The sequence below is a fragment of the Cherax quadricarinatus genome, chromosome 76, assembly GCF_038502225.1.
Source record: "Cherax quadricarinatus isolate ZL_2023a chromosome 76, ASM3850222v1, whole genome shotgun sequence".
In the NCBI taxonomy this organism is placed as follows: Eukaryota; Metazoa; Arthropoda; class Malacostraca; order Decapoda; family Parastacidae; genus Cherax; species Cherax quadricarinatus.
Window position 1 is genome coordinate 17,624,714 of NC_091367.1, and position 22,641 is coordinate 17,647,354.

Genomic DNA, 22,641 nt, shown 5'->3' on the forward strand with positions numbered 1-22,641 from the left:
TACCTTGTAGAAATAAATATATTATTTTTATATTATAAAATTATAAAAGGCTATGTTCCACTTTTCCAGTCAGGAACCTAACCCACAGTATATGAGGAGCCCTAATGTAAAAAACTTTCTACTGAACTGTGGCTTCTACGTCAATCACTATGATCCACTTCCTTAAGTTAGTTTCTTGTGACAGCTATGTGGGTGTGAGAGCTGCTGGCAGCTTTCTAATTCAAGCCTAATAAACATAATATATCTACTTCACTCAAACAATATGACTGGAGGTAGAACGGATCAAAGAACAACCAAAGTATACTTGCACCTCCAAGCCCCACCAATGCTGCATCTATACTGACACAGAATGAATCAAAATCCCCAAATTTTAGGGGATTTAACTGAACAAATGAAGATCCTCTAGATGTTAACAAAAATAAAGAAGATGCAATATCATCACTGTAAAGTAACTACAGAAGATCTACTAGGTAACCAAACACAATGAAAGAACTGGAAACCATGCTGAGTCATCAAAAAAACTCTGAAGATAAAGCTGCTCAGACTGCTAAGGAACTCATAACACATCTTCAGAGGAATTTTCAAACACAATTTGAAAATCTAGGTAAGAAATAAGCAGAAGCATCATCCAGATGTGAAGGAGCAACAGCAACTTAGTGACTCATCTGTTATGGCAGTTATAAACACAGTGAAGTGTTAATACAGTAAGTGATGCTTCAAAACACCACTTACATACAACATGAATCTGCACATGTAAGAGAAACACACAAAATAGGCAAACCAGTGGTTGGTCTCTCACAGCCCCTAATAACCAATCTAAATAAAAAAGAAAACATTTCATCAAGGCTGTCATCCAAGTCGATATTTTGAGCAGCTCCATGTTAACAATGGTGTTGAGGGTGGCAAGATTAGGGTGGGAGATGACATAAGTCATGTCATCAGCAAAGAGAATGGGTTTCAGGGGTTGGGATATGTTTGGAAGATCATTGATGCAAATGAGGAAGAGCAGGGGTCCAAGGACACTTCCCTGCGGAACTCCAGTATCAAGTGGCCATATTGATGAGGCTGTGTCTTTAATGGTGACATACTGATACCTATTAGAAAGGTAGGATTTAAAATATGCAAGCGCATGGCCTCTTATACCATAGCGGTCAAGTTTGTGGAGTAGGATGCCGTGGTCTACTGTGTCAAACACTTTTCTTAGGTCAATAAAAATTCCTAGCGGATATTCCTTATTTTCCAATGCTGTGTAAAGCTGGTCTAGCATTTTTATAATTGCATCATTAGTGCTTTTATTTTTCCTGAATCCAAATTGGCAGGGGTTGAGTATGTTTTGTGACGTTATAAATGAATATAGTCTCCTGTGCACGAATTTCTCAAAGATTTTGGATAGCAATGGTAAGTTTGATATTGGCCTACAGTTGTTTACATCTGTAGGGTCACAACCTTTATGTATTGGTGTAACCCTTGCTGTCTTGAGTAGTGTCGGGAAAGTGCTAGTTTCTAGTGACTTGTTAAAAAGTAATGTAATAGTATGTGAAAGGACATCTGTAATTGAGTGAATAACAAAAAAAAGTTAGAATAAAAAAAGACCTCATCCAGGCTGCCAAAGTGATGGAAAACATCTGTGAAACCATACCACATGCGGGGATAGAACCCGCGATCAGAGAGTCTCAAAACTCCAGACCGTCACGTTAGCCACTGGGCCAGCTAGCCACAATAAGATTCATCAAACTAGGTATATTTCTACACCATAGGAAGGTTAGCATTAGCACCACTGTGACCATAAATGCAAGTTTTTACAGATGAATCCCCAGCTAGCGTGACCGTGACGAACTCTACCTTAAGTCCCCTCAAAGCCGTCAACATGACTCATGAAATCGTAATGACATGATTGCAAACAATTTGAGCCCTAATTTCAGCCAACTCCAATGTTGCAGTTGACTAAAATCATAGCTATTTCCCTAGAACTCTATTTGTTCTATCGATTGAGTACAAGAATCCACCCATTTACCAATTTCAACTACCCAATAAAGTGGTCAGAAATTGGCAATTTGGGCAATTTCACACAAATTCAAAAGATGCCAATTTCGAAATAGGATCCAGAATAAACAAGACACTAAAATAACATTTTATCTGCTCATTAGTCATGTCTCTAGGCCCCTCTTACATTACCTTTGCTTTCCATTTTGAATTTTTATTCTCACAGAAATTAAAAGGTTTAGAGGGTTTTCTGTTATGTGTACTACTGCATCATTGTAAAAATGGTATAAATTATATCAGTGCACTTGTGAAAGAAAATAAGAATCACCAGTTGACGTGTACTGGACGCGTGGCATGATTTGTTTACTCTTGAACATTGGCAAAAATCGATCATTTTCGCTACTTTGAGCTCAATTTCAAGGTACTTGTCATCATGAAATCAATGAAAATCATCTCTATTATTTCTGTAATATATCCTTCATTCTATCAAATGAGACCAAGTACCATAAGAAAACATACTAGAATGTCACAGTTTTAAACCAAAAAAAAAAATCGGAGTTTTTTTTTCTCATTATGCAGTGCATGCTTCAGGACTTTTTTATACTGCGCACACTGACCACACAGACCCATTCTTTCATATGTAGGCCTGCCAGCTTACTTCCACCAGATTTGAAGGTGCTAGAATTTAGGCGTACAAGTGCGTGATCAACCTTGGCTGCAATGACGTAATGTACGTGACCGACCCTCAAAGGGTTCAATGAATTCGTCGCTAAGCGAGGAGCATACGATAATGGTAGTGAGTTTGTGTAGACCATCTCTGATATTGTTTTAACATCACCTTTGCAATGTTTATAGTGTGTGTACTGTACATATATTAAAATAAACAGAATAGAGGAAATCAGCTCTAATACATGTATACATTATTTAGGTACGAATACTGGTCAGAGAGCCCGTCATAAGTCCGAGGCATCGGTAAATGAGTACATCACTAAGTGAGGAGAAGCTGTACAGTTTTTTGACCTCCTTATCAGGCTGGTTAGTACTGATGAGTAATGTTTAGTCTGGTCCCTAGGTATTAGCCCCAATCTGTACTGCTTTTTATATAGGTGTTTTTTATTAATAGATTTGAGGATGCTGTTTGTAAGCCAGGGGCTGTTAAGTCTCTTAGCTGTGATCTGTTTAGTGTTTTTAAGGCAATGCAAGTTATAGAGGTACTGGGTCTTATTTTTTTAAATTATTTACACATTCATGAATATCTGGGTTGATTGCTAGTTCGTTTTGCCAGTCAATGTTACTCACTGCTGTAATAAAGTTATTAATAGTAGAAATAAAATGTAATACAGTGGAACCTCTACTTACGAGTGAATCCACGTGCAAGTTTTTCCAGATACGAACAGTCATTCGGTCGATTTTTTGCTTCCAGACGCGAGCGAAATTTCCAGATGCGAGCGGCCCTTAAGGGTTCCTTGATCTAGGGAAATGGATCTCGGTTGTTTGTTAGACTATCTTATTTAAACTTGGGCAATGTATAATGGAAAGATGCTTCTTAATGTACACCAAAAATGAAAGAAATTGGACCATGAATAACAGAGTTCACTCCTCAGCCATTAGCCTCCCCTTAGCAGAATATTTTCGAATAGTTTTTATGGTTGTGTTCTCATATTTCTGGTCTCGTTTGATAGAATGGAAGATATACTACAGAAATAGATATGATTTTGATTGGTTTCGCGATGAAAAGTACCTTGAAACTGAGCTCAAAGTAGCAGAAAAGTTCAATTCTTTGGCGATGTTCAAGAGTAGCAGTGGCAGACAACATGAAGCAGCAGTGGCAGAGAACATGAAGCAACAGTGGCAGACAACATGAAACTGCAATGGCAGACTTTGTTGTACCCTACTGTTATGACCAAGGTCATAATGACATTAATTTATATATGTACAGTGGACCCCCGGTTAACGATATTTTTTCACTCCATAAGTATATTCAGGTGCCAGTACTGACCGAATTTATTCCCATAAGGAATATTGTGAAGTAGATTAGTCCATTTCAGACCCCCAAACATACACGTACAAACGCACTTACATAAATACACTAACATAATTGGTCGCATTCGGAGGTAATCGTTATGCGGGGGTCCACTGTATTATCCACTTAATATTATACTCGGGGTTTCTTTAATATTAGCTAAATTAAAGATTCCACTAGTTTATAATATTATCTGATTTAGTAATATACCCGGATATGATGTGAATACATGTATATATATATTTATGTATTTTGAGTAATGTGTTGGGTAGGTAGGTAACAGCTGGCTAAGGGTTGAAATAAGGTATGTCCTTATAGGGTAGCTTAGCCTACTCTTCCCTCTACCCTTTGGCGAGTTGATGTCATGTAGAGATTAACTGTGTTAATTCAGTTCGCCTCTCTCTGCCGACTCAGTGTGCATTGACTGAGCTACCCCTCTAGTACTCCGCCTTATTCTTACTTGGATAGAGAATTCTGTTGTAGAAACTCCTGAACCAGCTTGAGATTTATTCTGAAGTGAAGTCTGCGGTCAGTTATATACTGTTACCTTCAGTTTACGATGTGACAGCCTGTGTCAAGTTTAGAACTTTAAGTGATATATTCCTTATGCCAGGGAGTTACTCAGTGAAGGTGTCCATTCTTAATGTATATACTCGCGTACAAGTAATATCATTATTGAGGAAGCAGTAATATTCCTCTGATCATTAACAACTGTAGTGACCATATTGACAGTCTCCAGAAGGAGTCTATGATGTACGTTCTATTTAAGTGTTTTCTTATGTGAATGAAGTTTCTGACGAAGTGATATTTAATAGATATTTATGAATATCTAAGAAGTATTTAAGCTTTTAAATAAAAAGAAACTAGAAAAGACTGAGTAACTATTATTTGTGCCTTACATTTCTAAGTTTGGAAGTATTTTCTCATTCTATGAAGTGTATTGTTACGGAGTGCACTAACCTGGCTAAAGATTAAGATTCGAACCGTAACACCTACACTATAAGCGAGTTTCTGAATGCCGCCACGAGATGGCAGTATGTATCAAAACAACACTCAGTCCACTCCACTCATGGTGGAGGGAATTCTCGTGTTTTCCTTACATTTTGTACAGTTATATTGCAAAATTTCTTGTTTCTAACCATAGGTCCTAAGAAAGCAAGTGCAAAGGACAGTGCTGAGAAGAAAAAGAGGATGATTTCCATGGAGGGGTGTTAATATTGCAGTTTAAAAACTGTAGTGTAAAGCACCCTTCTGGCAAGACAGTGATGGAGTGAATGATGGTGAAAGTTTTTCTTTTTCGGGCCACCCTGCCTTGGTGGGAATCGGCCAGTGTGATAATAAAAAAAAATAAACAAATAAACTAGGTAGAGGGTTAAGGACTTGGCCAGGCAGTACTAGTGTACCACTTCTACTATATATACAATACTAAAGCAGAAAGAGCCAATGACAATGTGTAGCATTAAGAGTGTAGCAATTAAGTGTAGCATTAAGAGTGTAACAATTATAAGTCACTCTGTCTGACTTTTCTGGGTTATCCTAGGTTCTCTACATATGTAGTCAGGAGCAGGAATGGCCACTGTAGTGGCCCTATAAACCCTAACAACAACAATGGCCACTGTCACCACCACTAGCCACATATGTAATGACATGTATTTTATTCATTCTAATAGTATATATATCATGTTTCTAAGTTATTAATATTTTTTATTATATCATATTAGATGAACTGTGATAGATAAATAAGCCATAGAGTTGATATTAGGGAAATTATTGAAGTATTTTGTCGCGCCTGGAGTTCCACTAGAATGGATTAATTCCATTTCAATTAATTTAAATGAGGAAAATTGACTCGGCAAACGAGCAAATCCGGATGCGAGCAAGGTCATGGAACGGATTAAACTTGTAAGTAGAGTTCCATTGTATTATAAAAATAGATAAAATGCTATGTTACAGAAGAATATAATATGCAATCTTATCAGTAGTAGTAGTAGTACAATAAATATGAATATTACCTTGGTTACCATAGGCAAAATTTTGTCCACTGGTGTCTTCAAAGAGTTGGGGGGGTGGGGGAGCCGGAGGCGGGTGTTGGTTACGAGGCTGCCCATACACGTCATACTGGCTGTCATACATGCTTGCTACGTTCCTGGTTCCACCCGAACCACCACTTAACACTCTCCCACCACGAACCTGCTCTCCTGAACCAGCTAAAAATAAAAATAAAAATGACATTAATGGATGTTCACAGGACAATCATAAAAATGTTAAGGAAGAATCACTGGTTAGTAATACACCACTTACTGTACATGCAAATTATAATGACTGACGACCAAACCAGTATCCTTGCAATTACGTAAGTATAATTATACCAATCCTTCCTCGTGAAAGAAGAACAATTATTCTGATGCAACATATGCAAAATATATACAGTTGACCCTTGTTAACCCTTTCACTGTCACAATCCCCCCGAAAGTATAAGGGCTGTCAGTGTAGAGATTTTAAGTCTTCTCAAGAATAAATACAATTTAATTTATGCAATAACACAAAAACAAAATCTCATCAGTACTTACCAAGATATGAAGGAATGAAGTTGCAGGTCCCTAACCTGATAATGGCAATACAGTGGACCCCCGGTTAACGATATTTTTTCACTCCAGAAGTATGTTCAGGTGCCAGTACTGACCGAATTTGTTCCCATAAGGAATATTGTGAAGTAGATTAGTCCATTTCAGACCCCCAAACATACACATACAAACGCACTTACATAAATACACTTACATAATTGGTCGCATTCGGAGGTAATCGTTATGCGGGGGTCCACTGTATAGGCAGTGATTACCACATGCTGCATATTTTATATTTACTTTCTTCCACTTTTTTCTGGCATTTTTTGAGTTTTAATAATTTCAAGTTTCTGGTATACAACACAATAGTTGCACTAACAGTATATTATTTGCAAAACAATATTACACAAAAATGTATATACACAGGTATCTATTTGCTTCACTTTCATACTGTTCTAACATGTACAGAACATATACAGTATATACAGGCAATGATCATGTTCCTAGAACTGCTGCAATCGGTACAAGTCCCTAAAAGAGCATTTTTACTCTCCTTCAACATAAAATGTGTATCCCTGTACTTTACTGCAGGAGTTCCCAACCAGGGGTGCTCGCACCCCCTGGGGGTGCAAGACATCATTCCAGGGGGTGCGAGAAGCGTCCGTCTTAATAACAGGAAATTAATTCATTTATTACTTATTAATATTCAATAATCATAGTAAAATTACCATTATCTCAATTACCAAAATTCTCAAGCAAGAAACAGGAACAAAAGAGTCATTGAATTAAAATGGATACGCAAACTTTTTGGAAGTCAGCCTTTTGATTTTATTATCTTGTACATATTTAAAGAAAGTAACTATTTTTTGTATGATATACTCAAATGTTAATCGGAGACATCCTTTCTTGTCCATATGTTTGATTTTTTACATATTAAAAAAATAAAATTCCTTTCTAAAGGTTTGAAAGCTAGTTCTTGATTTTACTTTTTTTGTATATACCTTTGACCTTTGAAGATATACCTTTGAAGAATTTCGAGACTATATCTACTCTCTGAGCCCGGCCATGGGCCAGGCTCGTCTGGTGCTCGCCTGGTAAACCAAGAGTTATTATTTTTGTAAGGTGTATTCAAATATCATTCTGTGATATGTTTCTTTTCTGTAAGTCTGATTTTTGTTCACATATTATATTAGAAAGTGAAATAAATATCTTCTTTTGATAAAATTTAGTATGATTCCACATCCTTTATCCTTGAACAAAGTTTAAATTGTAGGGGGTGCGAGGTTAGAGCAAAAATTTTATAGGGGTGCGGGAGTAAGAAAAGGTTGGGAACCACTGCTTTACTGGGTGCCAAGACATGAGTGCACTGGCATAACATCACTTTTGAGCTCATTTATTCTTGGCTGTAGTAGAAAGTGTAGTTAGAAAGTGATTACCATACCTCAAACAAGAGGGTATTTGATCAGAATGGTGAAGCATGTGCTGTGTTGCTGGTGTGCCCTGGTATTTTTTCATTATTTGTCTAAAGACAAACAGAAAAAGGAGCATGGTGGTCCATTTCCACTCTTGACTTGGTGCATACTTTAAGCAATCACCAATGTAATGTCAACAAGAAGAAAGAAAAACTTCATGTACCACTTGTAGCCCCTCTGGATATAATCAACAAACCCAATCTGCATGTCACCTTTGTCCACAATGCATATTATTTGTGTAGTCAATCACAGTAGTTGGTCTTACAGTGGGTTCATTTATTTCCCTATTCATCTTTCCTGTTTCTTTCAGTTGATGCTCATATTTCCTGTTTCTTTCAGTTGATGCTCATATTTCCTGTTTCTTTCAGTTGATGCTCATCTCCTGTTTCTTTCAGTTGATGCTCATCTTTCCTGTTTCTTTCAGTTGATGCTCATCTCCTGTTTCTTTCAGTTGATGCTCATCTTTCCTGTTTCTTTCAGTTGATGCTCATCTTTCCTGTTTCTTTCAGTTGATGCTCATCTTTCCTGTTTCTTTCAGTTGATGCTCATCTTTCCTGTTTCTTTCAGTTGATGCTCATCTTTCATGTTTTTTTCAGTTGATGTTCATCTTTCCTGTTTCTTTCAGTTGATGCTCATCTTTCCTGTTTCTTTCAGTTGATGCTCATCTTTCCTGTTTCTTTCAGTTGATGCTCATCTTTCCTGTTTCTTTCAGTTCATGCTCATCTTTCCTGTTTCAGTTCATGCTCATCTTTCCTGTTTCTTTCAGTTCATGCTCATCTTTCCTGTTTCAGTTCATGCTCATCTTTCCTGTTTCTTTTGGTTCATGCTCATTATGTTTGTCATGCAACCAAAATGTCATGTCATTACATGAAACATCTGCACCTCACCAGCACCAATGCCTACACTGAACTTGGGTGCATGTTTTCATGTTCCATGCACTATACTATGAACATTTGTCATGTTTGCATGTTCCACACACACTACCACAGACATTTGTCATGTTTGCCTGCAGAATATCACTGAATGGTGCTTGTGTACCAGTTACCAAGATGCAGTTCCATCATTTACCTAATAACTTCCTCGTATCTTGCAATGTTTTGATGAATAAAGAACTGGAACAACACACAAATAACCCATACATAGAAGACTGAAACTTACGATGACATTTAAGTCCAACTAATTAATGGTCCAAGTCAAAATGCAACAATGTCATAAGTTTGTCTCGCATGTGCGAGTTATTTCTGTAATGTTTTGCTTCCTGTGTTCGCAATCAGCTCTAATCCCAAGCCACTTTCAGTTACACAAAAAGATGTACAGTGGAACCTCGACTTATGAGTGCCCCAACATACGAGTTTTTCAAGATATGAGCCGTCGCTCAGTTGATTTTTTGCTCCGAGTTACAAGCCAAAATCTGAGTTACAAGTGAGCTTCAGAATGCCACAACTAGTTGGTGCAGCGAACACCAGCATTTTGTGCAGTTATTTTGCCAAATTTCTTTTTCACCCACACCACCTACTGCACACTCACCCACCCAGTTATCCATCATCCACACCACCCACACTGGGCCACTAACACCTACACTCACACCATCCCTATCACACCACTTCATTGCTTCCAGCCTCCACCCCTTCCCTGTTCAGCATCCTCCACCTCCAGCCTCCCACCCCTCCATACCTCTCATATACCTCTTATGAGTTCCGAGAGTCTACTCCCAGAGCCCAGCCATGGTCCAGGCTCATTTGGTGTTTGCCTGGTCAACCAGGCTATTGCTGCTGGTGGCCCACTTCCCTACATATCCATCACAGCCTGGTTAATCTGGCACCTGATGAAGATATTTGTCCAGTTTCAAGCAGTGTTTCTTTTATCTTCTTGTAAGGTGGTGAATAATCTGTGGCCATAGATGTTGATACAGTGTTCCTTTATTGTGCTCACCACACCTCATCTTTTCAATGGGTTTATTTTGCACTTCCTCCCATACCTCTTACTCCAGTATGTTATGGCAGTGTGCAGATTTAGGAACAGGCCCTCAAGTACTTTCCAGGTATATATTATCATCTTTCTCTCTCTCCACCATTCAGTTTCCAACTCCCTTGCCAGCAGTCCCCAAATCCTCACCACCATCACACTGACCCCACCCCTCCACCATCCTAATCTCTCTAGCCCCTCCTGTGAATACCCCAACCCCCACCCCAACCACTCTAACCTCTTTTACAACCCTCACACAGTTGCTGAGAGTGAGAGAATCCACTAGAATTTATACATAGCTCTATGTAAGCAACATTGGGCACAATAACATAGATCTATGAGGGTGACAGTGAAAGGGCTATCTTTAACCCTTTCAGGGTTTCCGACGTACTAGTACAGCTTACGCACCAGGGTTATTGACGTACTAGTATGCCTAAATTCTAGCGCCTTCAAATCTAGCGAGAGAAAGCTGGTAGGCTTACGTATGAAAGAATGGGTCATGTGGGCAGTGTGCACAGTATAAAAAAAATCCTGCAGCACACAGTGCATAATGAGAAAAAACACTCTGACCGTGTTTTTGGTTTAAAACAGCGACTTTACAGTGTATTTTTGTAGGGTATTTATAATTTTATTTTAGTTTTCCTGGTCTCATTTTATAGAATAGAAGTCAATGCAGAAATTGAGATGATTTTGATTGTTTTCATAATGAAAAGTACCTTGAAATCATACCAAGCGTCCAATACATGTCAACTGGTGAGTCTAATATTCTTTCACAAGTGTGCTGATATTATTTATACCATTTCTACATCATTTGTACACTAATGAAGTGGTCTGCATAACAGTAAATCTTCTATTTTTTGTGAGAATAAAAATTCAAAGTGGAAAGCAAAAGAGATGTAAAAGGGGCCTGGGGACATGACTAATGAACAGAGAAAATGTTATTTTAGTGCCAGGAATGTCTGTCTTGTTTATTCTGGACCCTATTTGGAAATTGGCATCTTCTGAAATTTGTATGAAATTGGCAAAATTGCCAATTTCTGACCACTCTTTTGGATAGTTGAAATCGGTAAATGGGTGTTTTCTTGTACTTAATCGATAGAAAAAATGGAGTTCTAGCGAAATACATGTGATTTTTGTCGACTAGTACACTGGAATTGGCCAAAAATAGAGCTCAAAGTGGGCGAAATTGCCGATACGTAAACACCATCAAGATCGCTAACTTCGTGAGAGCATAATTCAGTAAGTTTTCTATCAGATTTCATACTTTTGGTGTCATTATAATCAGGAAAATATTATCATTTCATAAGAAAAAATAATTTTTTTTTTCTGAAAAATTTTCAAACCTGAGAACGAGTTTAGGAGAGGGCCTCTTGACCCTGAAATGGTTAATTAGGACCATATAAACTATTCATTAAGCAAAAAATATGTTAAGTGAATTTCATTTTCCTAACCTGAGATGCAAGCCAGGACGACACTACTTGCTGCTTAACCCTTTGAGGGTCAAGAGGCCCTCTCCCAAACTCGTTCTCAGGGTCAAAAAATTTTCGAAAAAAAAAATCTTATGAAATGATAGAGAATCTTTTTCTGATCATGACACCAAAAGTATGAAATTTGATAGAAAACTTACGAAATTATGCTCTCGCAAAGTAATGGTCTCAAAGTAGGCGATTTTGCCCACTTTGAGTCCTATTTTCGGCCAATTCCAATGTTGCAGTTGACTAAAATCATAGCTATTTCCCTAGGACTCCATTTGTTTTATCAACTGAGTACAAGAATCCACCCATTTACCGATTTCAACTACCCAATAAAGTGGTCAGAAATTGGCAATTTGGGCAATTTCACACAAATTTCAAAAAATTCTAATTTCGAAATAAGATCCAGAATAAACAAGACAGACATTCATGGCACTAAAATAATATTTTATCTGTTCATTAGTCATGTCTCTAGGCCCTTCTTACATTACCTTGCTTTCCATTTTGAATTTATATTCTAACAGAAAATAGGTTTTCTGTTATGTATACTACTACATCAATGTAAAAATGGTATAAATTATATCGGCACACCTGTGAAGGAATATTAAGACTCACCAGTTAACGTGCATTGGATGCGTGGCTTGATTTGTTTACTCTTGAACATCGAAAAAAATCGATCATTTGCGCTACTTTGAGCTCAATTTCAAGGTACTTGTCATCATGAAACCAATCAAAATCATCTCTAATTCTGTAATATATCTTCCATTCTATCAAATGAGACCAAGGAAACAAGAATACAACCATAAATACCATACGAAAATACACTAGAAAGTCACTGTTTTAAACCAAAAACACAGTCGAAATTTTTTTCTCTCATGCACAGCGTGCTTCAGGATCTTTTTTATACTGCGCACACTGACCACACAGACCCATTCTTTCATATGTAGGCCTGCCAGCTTTCTTCCACCAGATTTGAAGGCGCTAGAATTTAGGCGTACAAGCACATGACCGACCCTGGCTGCAATGACGTACTTGTACGTGACCGACCCTCAAAGGGTTAAGTCCTGTTTATTCCTTTTTGTTTGGTTAAGGATGGGGTGGTGGAGGAAGAGAATGAAAATCCCCTTCTGTCTCTCCCAGCCCTCTTTTTTCTTCCTCATCCATTTCCTCCATCTCTATGAGCTCAACATTCCTCCAAGGTGAGAGTTAAGCCACTGCCAGAAATTTCCTATGGTAATTTATTTTCCTTCAAATTACTCATCAGATGCCATGAGACAATAAAATCAAATAAGTAACAATAAAAACATTTCATGTTCTTGTTGGTTGCATTGATTGTGGTATATGTTTATCTGGTGGGTTTCTGTTTATATGATGCAGCTTGGTCAATGTTTATACATGTACATATGCATTAAAATCATGAGTGTTCAATACAGACATTCACAAATATACATCCAGAGAGAGAGAGAGAGAGAGAGAGAGAGAAATATAGAGAGAAATAGAGAGAAATAGAGAGAGAGAGAGAGAGAGAGAGAGAGAGAAATATAGAGAGAAATAGAGAGAAATAGAGAGATAGAGATAGAAATAGAGACAAATAAATACAGAAATAAAGACAGAAATAGAGATAGAAATAGAGATAGAAATAGAGATAAAGATAGAGAGAGAGATAGAGAGAGAGATAGCTAGCTGCAAGAACTGTCAAAACTGTCAGTGGTGACAATAAGGCAGGAGGAGGTGCATTTCCTTCTTAAATCACTTGACCAAGAAAAGGCTGTGGGCCCAGACAAGTTCAGCCCAAGATTGCTGAGAAGATGTGCAGACCAGCTAGCAGCACCTCTAACTCGCATCTTTCAGCACTGCCTAGTACAGTGTAAATGGCCCTCTCTGTGGAAAGAGGCAAATGTAGTCCCTGTTCACAAAAAGAAGAGCAGAGCAGAAATCAGCAACTACAGACCAGTGTCACTCCTGTCAATCACTGGTAAGATCCTTGAGACAATAATCTCAAGACAAATGACAGAGTTTTTTTGACTACCACTCACTACTTTGTGATTGTCAATATGGCTTCAGGAAAGGTTACTCTGCTGCTGATCTGTTGTTAAGCCTCTCCACTAAGTGGCACCAGTCACTGGATGAATCCAAAGTCAGCTGTGTGGTAGCACTGGACATTGCTGGTGCTTTCGACCGGGTGTGGCACCAGGGTCTCTTAGCAAAACTTCAAGCACTGGGAATTGCAGGCTCTACGCTATGTCTCCTCAGTAATTACCTTCATGGTGGAGCTCTAAAGGTAGTTCTCAACGGAACAGAATCAGCAAGACATCCTATTGGGGCAAGTGTTCCACAAGGAAGCGTGCTGGGACCATTGTTATGAATGTCTACTTCAACGACCTTCTCCATCTCATCCCAGAATCCCAAGCATATGCAGACGACTGTACACTGACATTCACTTATCCAAGAGAAGAAATGCCAGCTGCTCTAAGCTACATCAATCACCAGCTAAGAGCTATATCAGCTTGGGGAAATAGATGGCAAGTAACATTTGTGCCTGAGAAAACGCAAATGATGATGGTCTCTAGGCACCATGATGGGAATGCTGGTGCAGTAGTAAGGATGAATGGAAGGGTGTTGGCACCTGGAGAAGTTGATATCCTTGTCGGTATTATATAAAATTCTTGTACTACTACTACTAGTACTACTACCACTACTACTACCTCCACCTCTTCCTGCCTATATATAGCCGTCCTGCTTCTCCTCTGTTAGTGTGACTTTGTCAATGGTCCAAGTTGGACCGAAACGTCGTCGTAAGCTTCTGTCTTTTATGTGCGGGTTATTTGTGTATTGACTCCAAACTAACCATGAAGAACCATGTTGTAAATCTTGCAAACAAGGCAGCCAGGAAACTTACAGCACTTTGCCGTATCTCGCATCTGCTTGACAGTAGGGGTTGCAAGATTCTGTACGAGGCACAAGTACGCTCACACCTCGAGTATGCTCCACTTTCTTGGTTTGCCTGCCCCCCCCTCTCATCTGCGACTGCTTGACAGAGTAGAGAACAGAGCAACACGTCTCATCTCTCGCCTGGACCCATCCTGGATAGACCTGTCATTTCAGCAGAGCCTTCAACACAGGAGGGATGTGGGTGGCCTTACTGTTATGTATAAGGCCAACATTGTCAAAGTACCACACTTGGATCCACTTCGAGGACAGCATGAAACAAGCTTTAATGCCACAAGACGGGCAGAAAGCAGCAACTTCACTCTGGCTGTACCCTTCTCCAGAACATCACTCCATCTGAGATCATATATACCCAGGATGACTCGAGTATGGAACACATTCGTACAGAATAATGATGTCAACGAGATAAAGACAGTTGATCAAATGAAAATGCTGGCCCACAGATGGCTCCAACTTCATCCCGTTCCCTACTTGTATGTCTCATAACAATAAAAATGCTTTCAAATGAGCTGATGTAATTAACAGCTCTTAGCTTGCCAATAAAGTTAGGAATCCTTAACTTGTAAATCGCTTGTCAATGAAGCTAGGGATCCTTAACCTTGTCAAACCCTGTGTAAAAAAAAAAAGAGAGAGAATGAGAGAATGAGAGAGAGAGAGAGAATGAGAGAATGAGAGAATGAGAGAGAGAATGAGAGAGAATGAGAGAGAATGAGAGAGAATGAGAGAGAATGAGAGAGAATGAGAGAGAATGAGTATGAGAGAGAGAGAGAATGAGAGAGAGAATGTATTCCAGACTCGAGTCATCCTGGGGATAAATCATCAATGGTGAGAAACATCAGACAATAAATTCTGAAAAAAATTGTTTCTATGCATGCATCCCATATATGCTATAGATTTTGCACAAGCCAGACTGGATGAGGGGGATGTTCGAACACATTACAAGATTTTTGCTACTCGCTCAGTTTTAATATCTCACGAACAAGTTGTATAGTAAAAATGCATAGAAATAAAGTTGTAAATTTATATATATATATATATATATATATATATATATATATATATATATATATATATATATATATATATATATATATATATATATATATATATATATATAGCAGGAGTAATATCCCCATAATATGAGTGCAAGCTATCCCCAGAAATACGTAAAAATGATCAAAATCACGTAAAACCCTCCTCAGGGTTTACTATGTCTGTTCTATTATTAGATCCAAGGATTTCTATGGAACAATGAGCTCTGTCTTCATCTCACTGCTGTGAGACTGACTACCAGAATGATTTTGTAAATATAAGCTATTTAATTCATTTTATTTAAAATAAAAAATTAAAATCGAGTATCATTTTGTCTTCATTTTCATTAATAACAGTAAGCAGAGGATGGCAGAATGCTCAAGTTTACTATCCACAACCAGTCTGGCTCACACAAAAACTGTAGCATATATGGCAAATATACTTATTAGCAATCTTGTTCAGAATTTGTTTCCCATTTTTATCATGATGAAAACCATCATCAAATGTACTGCTTTCCAAATAACTGCAAAAAACTAGTCAAAAGCCCCTACTCAGGAGGGGGAAGGGGTGAAAATAGAGGAGACAAAGGTTGGGCAAATGAGAATTTTCTTATTTTTATTTCTACAGCCTTCAGGAGTACACCTACCATCCGACTTACGACCGAGTTCGGTTCCGAGAAACCGGTGGTAAGTCGAAATGATCATAAGTCGAACTTTACTACTGAATATCAACAAAACATTTTTGTAATGACTTTATTTTATTGTTTTATTTTGGTATTTCATGTTTTACTTTACTTTTTTATGTTGTTAGTACTGTATTTTATACTGTAAGGTTTAGGATAAACAATGTGTACAACACAAATAGTTGTTTATTTCCCAGAAATTTGGCATAAAAAAACACGGTCGTAAGTCGAGCAGGTCGTAAGTTGGATGGTAGGTGTATATGTAGAAAATTTCATCGTTTTATGAAGTACTGTATTTCTGCTATTTCCTGTTTTCACGTAAATTTGCCTGGACTAGGCTGGTATTTTTAAGAGTTTCTGGCTTGAGCTTAGTACAGCTGCCATGGTCCTGGAATATCTGCATAAAGCCAAAGACACCTGTCGTAAAGTTTGTGAGAATGAGAAATATTATACATAGAAAAAGTGAGTAATAATACAGCATTAGTTTCAGTCATGGTGCACAAAGCTATTCATATTTTTAGTGTACAAATCCACACACACACCTAAGCATTCCATATGAATACTAAGGCTGGTACTAGCTAAGTGCTAAAGAAACTAGAAAATATTTTGAAGCAATATTAAATCACAGCAGTGGCACAGCAATTGAGAGATTATATTATGTTCATATGGAAGCACTAAGCTTGTAATGGGTCATACAGCACTTAGAGGAATGGGAGATAATCAGATTTGATGCAAGGAAAGGTACCTCTAATTCCTCAAATCAAGAGCCTTTCATCAGGGAATGTTTTAGTAGGGGTTGTAGATACTGGCATAAAATATCACTGCCAAACCTAACTAGGTGATCCGAATCTGAAAATAAATATCACTGCATAACCTAATTAGGTAATCTGAATCTAACATGCCCAAATGTATTCACTCCTAAAACATGGCAAAAATGCCATTATAAACCTGTATGGTGCTGTGGTGTTATGCTCTGGTAATGAACACCACTCTAACTGTTGTAATGAAATTAGTAATATGTCATATACATATACATCAGAGTAGCCCCACAACATTTGTATATGGTAAGATAGTATATAGCTAAGAAAAATTCACCTGACAAATCTAAAATATTCTAAACAGTAGTAGAGTGAGTCTGCAGCACAAAAATGTTGTTTGTTGTATATTTAACCTCGGATAACCCTTGGATAACGTACTGTATGTGTTGTAGGCATTCATGGTTACTTAGTGAATGAACAAACAAAAAATTTATATTCTCAATAGGTACACCACTGTTACAAAAAATAGGTGACATTTATTTCATACATTATGAAAAGCCCCTAGTTATGCAAAGAATTCTGGGCTCACTAAAACATGACTTTGTATAGCAGTACAGCTGATGTGAGAATTTTTTAGGATAATACGAAACTGTACTATTTTATTTATAATAATTACTGGGTGGTAGAAAAAGTGATGATAAGTGCACAAGTACGAATGCTGAGCAAAATCTGGACAAGCAGACACGTATATTACATATATTTGACATTTATATTTGGACTACATACATTTAAACCAAATTCACGCATTTTTAACTAATTTTTTTGCTGTTGGCAGATACAGAACATTTTGTATAATAAAGAAATAAGTTTGTATTTAAGCTTTGGGTGCATAGCATGCAAAAAAAAAAATTACAATGTTTTTCAGAGTACATAAAAAGGACATTATGTATTGTAGTTATAATCTAAGATAACCCAATAAAGTCAATGCTGTTTACACCAATATTACAAACTACAATACCCTGCTACAGCCAATAACCCCACTACAGCAAATAAAGTGCTGTTAGAGTGTGAGCGAGGTAGCATTTATGAAGGGGTTCAGGGAAACTGGCAGGCCAGACTTGAGTCCTGGAGATGGGAAGTACAGTGCCAGCTCTCTGAAGGAGGGGTGTTAATGTTGCAGCTTTTTAACTGTAGTGTAAGCGCACTTCTAGCAAGACAGTGATGGAGTGCATGATGAGGAAAGTTTTTCTTTTTCGGGCCACCCTGTCTTGGTGGGAGACGGCCGATGTGTTAATAAAATAATAAATACTCCTAATAGTAACCCACTACAGCAAATAATAACCCCACTAATGCAAATAATAACCCCACTAATGCAAATAATAACCCCACTGCAGCAAATAATCAAACTACAGCAAACAGTAACCCCACTAAAGAAAATAATAACCCCAGTACTGCAAATAATCAAACTACAGCAAATAATAACCCCACAGCAGCAGTAACAGCCTGGTTGATCAGGCTCTGATCCACCAGGAGGCCTGGTCACAGACCGGGCCGTGGGGTCGTTGACCCCCGGAACTCTCTCCAGGTAAACTAAAACAAATAATAACCCCAATACTGCAAATAATCAAACTACAGCAAATAATAACCCCACTAAAGCAAATAATAACCTCACTACAGCAAATAATAACCCAACTACAGACTGAATACCCCAACTATAGACTGGATACCCCAACTACAGACTGGATACCCCAACTACAGACTGGATATCCCAACTACAGACTGGATACCCCAACTACAGACTAGATACCCCAACTACAGAGTGGATACCCCCACTACAGATTGGATATCCCCATTACAGACTGGATATCCCCACTACAGACTGGATATCCCCACTACAGACTGGATATCCCCACTACAGAGTGGATACCCCAACTACAGAGTGGATACCCCAACTACAGAGTGGATACCCCAACTACAGAGTGGATACCCTCACTACAGAGTGGATACCCTCACTACAGTGGATATCCCCATTACAGACTGGATATCCCCACTACAGACTGGATACCCCACTACAGACTGGATACCCCCACTACAGACTGGATACCCCAACTAGACTGGATACCCCCACTACAGACTGGATACCCCAACTATAGAGTGGATACCCGAACTACAGAGTGGATACCCCAACTACAGAGTGGATACCCCAACTACAGAGTGGATACCCCAACTACAGAGTGGATACCCCAACTACAGAGTGGATACCCCAACTACAGAGTGGATACCCCAACTACAGAGTGGATACCCCAACTACAGAGTGGATACCCCAACTACAAACTGGATACCCCCACTACAGACTGGATATACACATTATGGACTGGATGCCCCAATTACAGACTGGATACTCCCACTAGCACCAGATATACTTTTGATGAACTTTACGAGACTTACTAATCCCGGAGCCTGGCCATGGGCCCGGCTCATCTGGTGCCAGCCTAGTCAACCAGACTGTAGCTGCTGGAGGCCTGCTGACCCACATGTCCATCACAGCCTGGCTACTACAGAATTGATACTCCCACTATAAATGGGATACTCCCACTATAGACTAGACATCCCAACAAATTGGATACCTCCACTATAGACTCAATACCCACACTACAGTCTGGATACCCCCACTACAGACTGGATACCCCCACTACAGACTGGATATCACCACTACAGACTGGATATCCCCACTGCAGACTGGATACCCCCACTGCAGACTGGATACCCCACTGCAGACTCGATACCTCCACTGCAGACTGGATACCCCCACTGCAGACTGGATACCCCCACTGCAGACTGGATACCCCCACTGCAGACTGGATACCCCCACTGCAAACTAGATACCACCATTGCAGACTAGATACCCCACTGCAAACTAGATACCCCCACTGCAGACTAGATACCCCCACTGCAGACTAGATACCCCCACTGCAGACTAGATACCACCACTGCAGACTAGATACCACCACTGCAGACTAGATACCCCCACTGCAGACTAGATACCACCACTGCAGACTAGATACCACCACTGCAGACTGATACCCCCTCTACAGACTGGATACCCCCACTGCAGACTAGATACCCACTACCAACTGATACCCCCACTACAGACTGGATACACCCACTACAGACTGGATACCCCTACTACAGACTGGATAACCCCACTACAGACTGATACCCCCACTAGACTGATACCCTCACTACAGACTGATACCCCTACAAACTGATACCCCCACTACAGACTGATGCCCCCACTACAGACTGGATACCCCCACTACAGACTGATACTCCCACTAGACTGATACCCCCACTACAGACTGATACCCCCACTACAGACTGATACCCCCACTACAGACTGATACCCCCACTACAGACTGATACCCCCACTACAGACTGATACCCCACTATGCACTGATACCCCACTACAAATGATACCCCTACTACAGACTGGATACCCCCCACTACAGACTGGATACCCCACTACAGACTGATACCCCCACTACAGAATGGATACCCCCACTACGGACTGGATGCCCCCACTACAGAATGGATACCCCCACTACAGACTGGATACCCCCACTACAGACTGATACCCCCACTACAGACTGGATACCCCCACTACAGACTGGATATCCCCACTACAGACTGATACCCCCACTACAGACTGGTTACCCACACTACAGAATGATACCCCCACTACACTGATACCCCCACTACACTGATACCCCCTACAGACTGATACCCCCCACTAGACTGATACCCCCACTAGACTGATACCCCCACTAGACTGATACCCCCACTAGATTGATACCACCACTAGACTGATACCACCACTAGACTGATACCCCCACTAGACTGATACCACCACTAGACTGATACCACCACTAGACTGATACCACTAGACTGATACCCCTAGACTGATACCACCACAAGACTGGTACCACCACTAGACTGATACCACCACTAGACTGGTACCACCAGAAGACTGATACCACCACTAGACTGATACCACCACTAGACTGATACCCCCACTAGACTGATACCACCACTAGACTGATACCCCCACTAGACTGATACCCCTAGACTGATACCCCCACTAGACTGATACCACCACTAGACTGATACCACCACTAGACTGATACCCCCACTAGACTGATACCACCACTAGACTGATACCCCCACTAGACTGATACCACCACTAGACTGATACCACCACTAAACTGATACCCCCACTAGACGGATACCCCCACTAGATGGATACCACCACTAAACTGATACCACCACTATACTGATACCCCCACTAGACTGATACCACTACTAGACTGATACCACCACTAGACTGATACCCCCACTAGACTGATACCACCACTAGACTGATACCACCACTAGACTGATACCACCACTAGACTGATACCACTAGACTGATACCACCACTAGACTGATACCACCACTAGACTGATACCACCACTAGACTGATACCCCCACTAGACTGATACCACCACTAGACTGATACCACCACTAGACTGATACCACCACTAGACTGATACCACCACTAGACTGATACCACCACTAGACTGATACCCCCACTAGACTGATACCACCACTAGACTGATACCACCACTAGACTGATACCACTAGACTGATACCCCCGCTACTGATACTACCACTAGACTGATACCACCACTAGACTGATACCACCACTAGACTGATACTACCACTAGACTGATACCACCACTAGACTGATAACCCCGCTAGACTGATACCACCACTAGACTGATACCACCACTAGACTGATACCCCCACTAATGACGTGTTATGTGCAAGCCGGGGGAGGGATATACATCACTCTTCAAAACACAATTTTAGATCTACTTCATGTATCTCGCAGTACGTACACTTACGCTGCCGTCCTCCTCTCATGGTATAGTCCATTTTGGACCCCAGCAAATCCAAAAAACGATGGGAACTCACTTAAAAATGGTTAAATAAGAGCGTACAGGCGACCCAGCTGATCTTGTTTACACTTTGATGGCCACCTCAACAACTTCAAAACAAAATCTATATTTTCTACTAATAATAAAACAAGAAACTCTCAATTTACATAAAAAACAAAAAATAAGTGAAATGATTCGTTTACTAATATTCTAATATCTTATTTTTTTATTCTTTCAAAACTCTCCAATTACTAAAGAATTTAGCAAGGAAACAGGCGCATATTTTTAAATGCAAATCGAGGCTAATTTACAAAAGTCAAATTTAAATTTTTATTTTTTGTGTGTCATACAAAGATAATGCACTTGTACTATAACACTGTTAGGTAGCTTGTTCTATCTAGGCTGGAATATTGCTGCACATTAACAGCACTTTCAGGGCAGGTGAAATTGCTGACCTAGAAAATGTACAGATTATTATTATTATTATTATAATCAAGGGGGAAGCGCTAAACCCGGAGGATTATACAGCGCCTGGGGGGGGGGGATATGTGGAAGGCATTCAGGCTTAATTCGGGGAACTGGAGCACAGATCCAATTCCCTAAATCAAGAGCCCCTCACCAACATCAAGGAACCTTCCTTGAGGGGGAAAATGTACAGAGAACCTTCACGGTGCACATAACTGCCATGAAACACCTAAATTACTAGGAACGCTTGAAGTTCCTGAACCTGTACTCCCTAGAACGCCGGTGGGAAAGATACATGAT

General features: G+C 39.6%; 1 protein-coding gene across 3 annotated transcripts in view; it reads right to left on the minus strand.

Annotated features, from left to right (window-relative positions):
• Nucleotides 1-21,993, minus strand: part of Yif1 (Yip1d-interacting factor 1) — a gene marked incomplete at its 3' end in the record, with an annotated part of 39,363 nt that extends 17,370 nt beyond the window's left edge. Inside the window, 2 exon segments of one of the 3 annotated variants that reach the window (XM_070101337.1) lie at nucleotides 6,019-6,213; nucleotides 21,914-21,993. In XM_070101337.1, coding sequence (XP_069957438.1) covers nucleotides 6,019-6,139 — 121 coding nt within the window. 3 annotated transcript variants of the gene reach the window in all.
• Nucleotides 21,994-22,641: the final 648 nt, after the last annotated feature.